At 41.4% G+C, this 1,984-nt stretch overlaps 1 protein-coding gene across 1 annotated transcript; it reads left to right on the forward strand.

Annotated features, from left to right (window-relative positions):
• The first annotated feature begins 469 nt into the window (after positions 1–469).
• On the forward strand, positions 470–1,429 carry LOC149871146 (olfactory receptor 5AR1-like). The gene has a single exon (XM_090034575.1). The coding sequence runs from the start codon at positions 473–475 to the stop codon at positions 1,427–1,429; it is 957 nt and encodes a 318-aa protein (XP_089890701.1). The 5' UTR covers positions 470–472.
• The last annotated feature ends 555 nt before the right edge of the window (positions 1,430–1,984 follow it).

A 1,984-nucleotide genomic window follows, 5' to 3' on the forward strand; every position in this document is an offset into this window, starting at 1 on the left:
GGAAGCGAGAGAGAGAATACAATACAATTTAAATAGAAACTTTGAACCTTTACATGTTTCTCTAAATATCACTTGTGGCATGGATTGAGAAAATGTGCTCATCATATCCTTTCCCCATAACATACTTAGTCAATGAAATTCAAACTGGCAGTGAAAAATTCAATGAAGCTTTGAACTCTGACAGAGAAAAATATTAGGAACCATCTCAATGAATTCTTCTCCTTATGTGCTTGCCATATACTTATGTCTGTATGTTTATCCAAGACTCAATGAATGACATTTGTCCAAGAAATGTGGTCTTTCTCTTTTAGACATATTATCTACTAGACGTTAAGAAAACACATTGATCAATAAATCAGCATCCCTGTGGCTTGATGGGGAACATGACCTCTGCCTACCACTTATCTGTCTTCTAGCTTCAGTGCTTCTACTTAATAGAAAACATACATAGGTAACAAATCCTCTAATAAGTATGGCTGAAGGAAATGACACTGTAGTATCTGAGTTCATTCTCCAAGGTTTCACAAGCCATCAGGAGCTGCATATGTTATGCTTTGTGGTATTCCTCGCCATCTATGTGGCCACTGTGCTGGGGAATCTCAGCATGATTATATTAATCAGAACTGATTCCCAACTCCACACTCCTATGTACTTCTTCCTCAGCCATTTATCTCTACTGGACTTGTGCTTCTCCTCCACTATCATTCCCCAAACCCTGATGATATTCTTATCCAAGCGGAAAGCCATTTCCTTCACACAGTGTGCAGCTCAGCTCTTTTTCTTTGCTACGTGTGCCACAACTGAATGCTACTTGCTGGCTGCCATGGCCTATGATCGTTATATGGCAATCTGTGACCCTCTGCTTTACAGGGGGGCCATGTCCCAAAGAGTTTGTGTTGTGATGGTGGTCAGTGCATACATAGCTGGTGCAGTCAGCTCAACCATCCACGTTGTTTCCATATTTCGACTGCCCTTTTGCCATTCCAATAAGCTCAATCATTTTTTCTGCGATGGGCCACCCCTCCTAGCACTCTCCTGCTCGGACACCTATGTCAATGAAATGGCACTTTTTGCTGTGGTCGGGTTCAATGTGGTAAGCACCACAGTTGTCATCCTAGCATCCTACTTCTCCATCCTAGCCACCATCCTGAGGATCCGTTCCACTGAAAGCAAATACAAAGCCTTTTCCACCTGCGTATCTCACCTGATAACTGTCTCCTTGTTCTATGGCAGCTCCCTTTTCATGTACTTACGTCCTACTTCCAGATACTCACTGGATCATGACAAAGTAGTCTCAGTTTTTTATTCAGTTACGACCCCTGTGCTGAACCCTCTGATCTACAGCCTGAGGAACAAGGAAGTGAAGAATGCCTGGAAGAAAGCAGCAAGGCAAGTCCTTTCATCAAAGGTAGGAGATAATTGTAGTTAGAGCACAACTGTGAAAGACCTTGGAGACCTGTCTTGTGCTGCGATGAAGGAGTTTATAACAACTCAAATTTATATGCATATCAAAGTGAATGGATAATGAAAGTATGTGCTCTAGGAATGGGAAAAGAAAACTACATAGGAAAAACATTTTCTGGACTCAATCTTATGAGTTGGAGTAAAGATGGGAAGAAACGCTTATGTTCTTAATCTTGAATCAGTGAATTTGCCAGGGATCTGTAAGAAATAGTACCAGTGTTTCCCTGTGGAGTCAGGCCAACGCTCAGGATCTCAACATTGCACTGTTGGACAGGAGGGCATGGTGTACAACTACACATGCACACATAAAAATCAATTAAGCACACACTCACTAGGTACATACACCCCTATTAGGCATACACACTCACATTACCAGCTCAGGCACATACACATCCAAAACAGCCTAGGCACATGCATACCTATTGTCAATTCAAGCACATACACTATACACCCCAGAAGTTAGACACAGATTACTATTTTGTATATCATGCACACAATACCATATATATATATATATATA

This window comes from Crocodylus siamensis, chromosome 2 (assembly GCF_052110815.1).
Source record: "Crocodylus siamensis isolate JL-2025a chromosome 2, ASM5211081v1, whole genome shotgun sequence".
NCBI classification, from domain to species: domain Eukaryota; kingdom Metazoa; phylum Chordata; order Crocodylia; family Crocodylidae; genus Crocodylus; species Crocodylus siamensis.

Excerpts from the sequence above, each read along its gene's own strand:
- LOC149871146 (XM_090034575.1), top strand. The coding sequence starts at position 473 with ATGGCTGAAGGAAATGACACTGTAGTATCTGAGTTCATTCTCCAAGGT.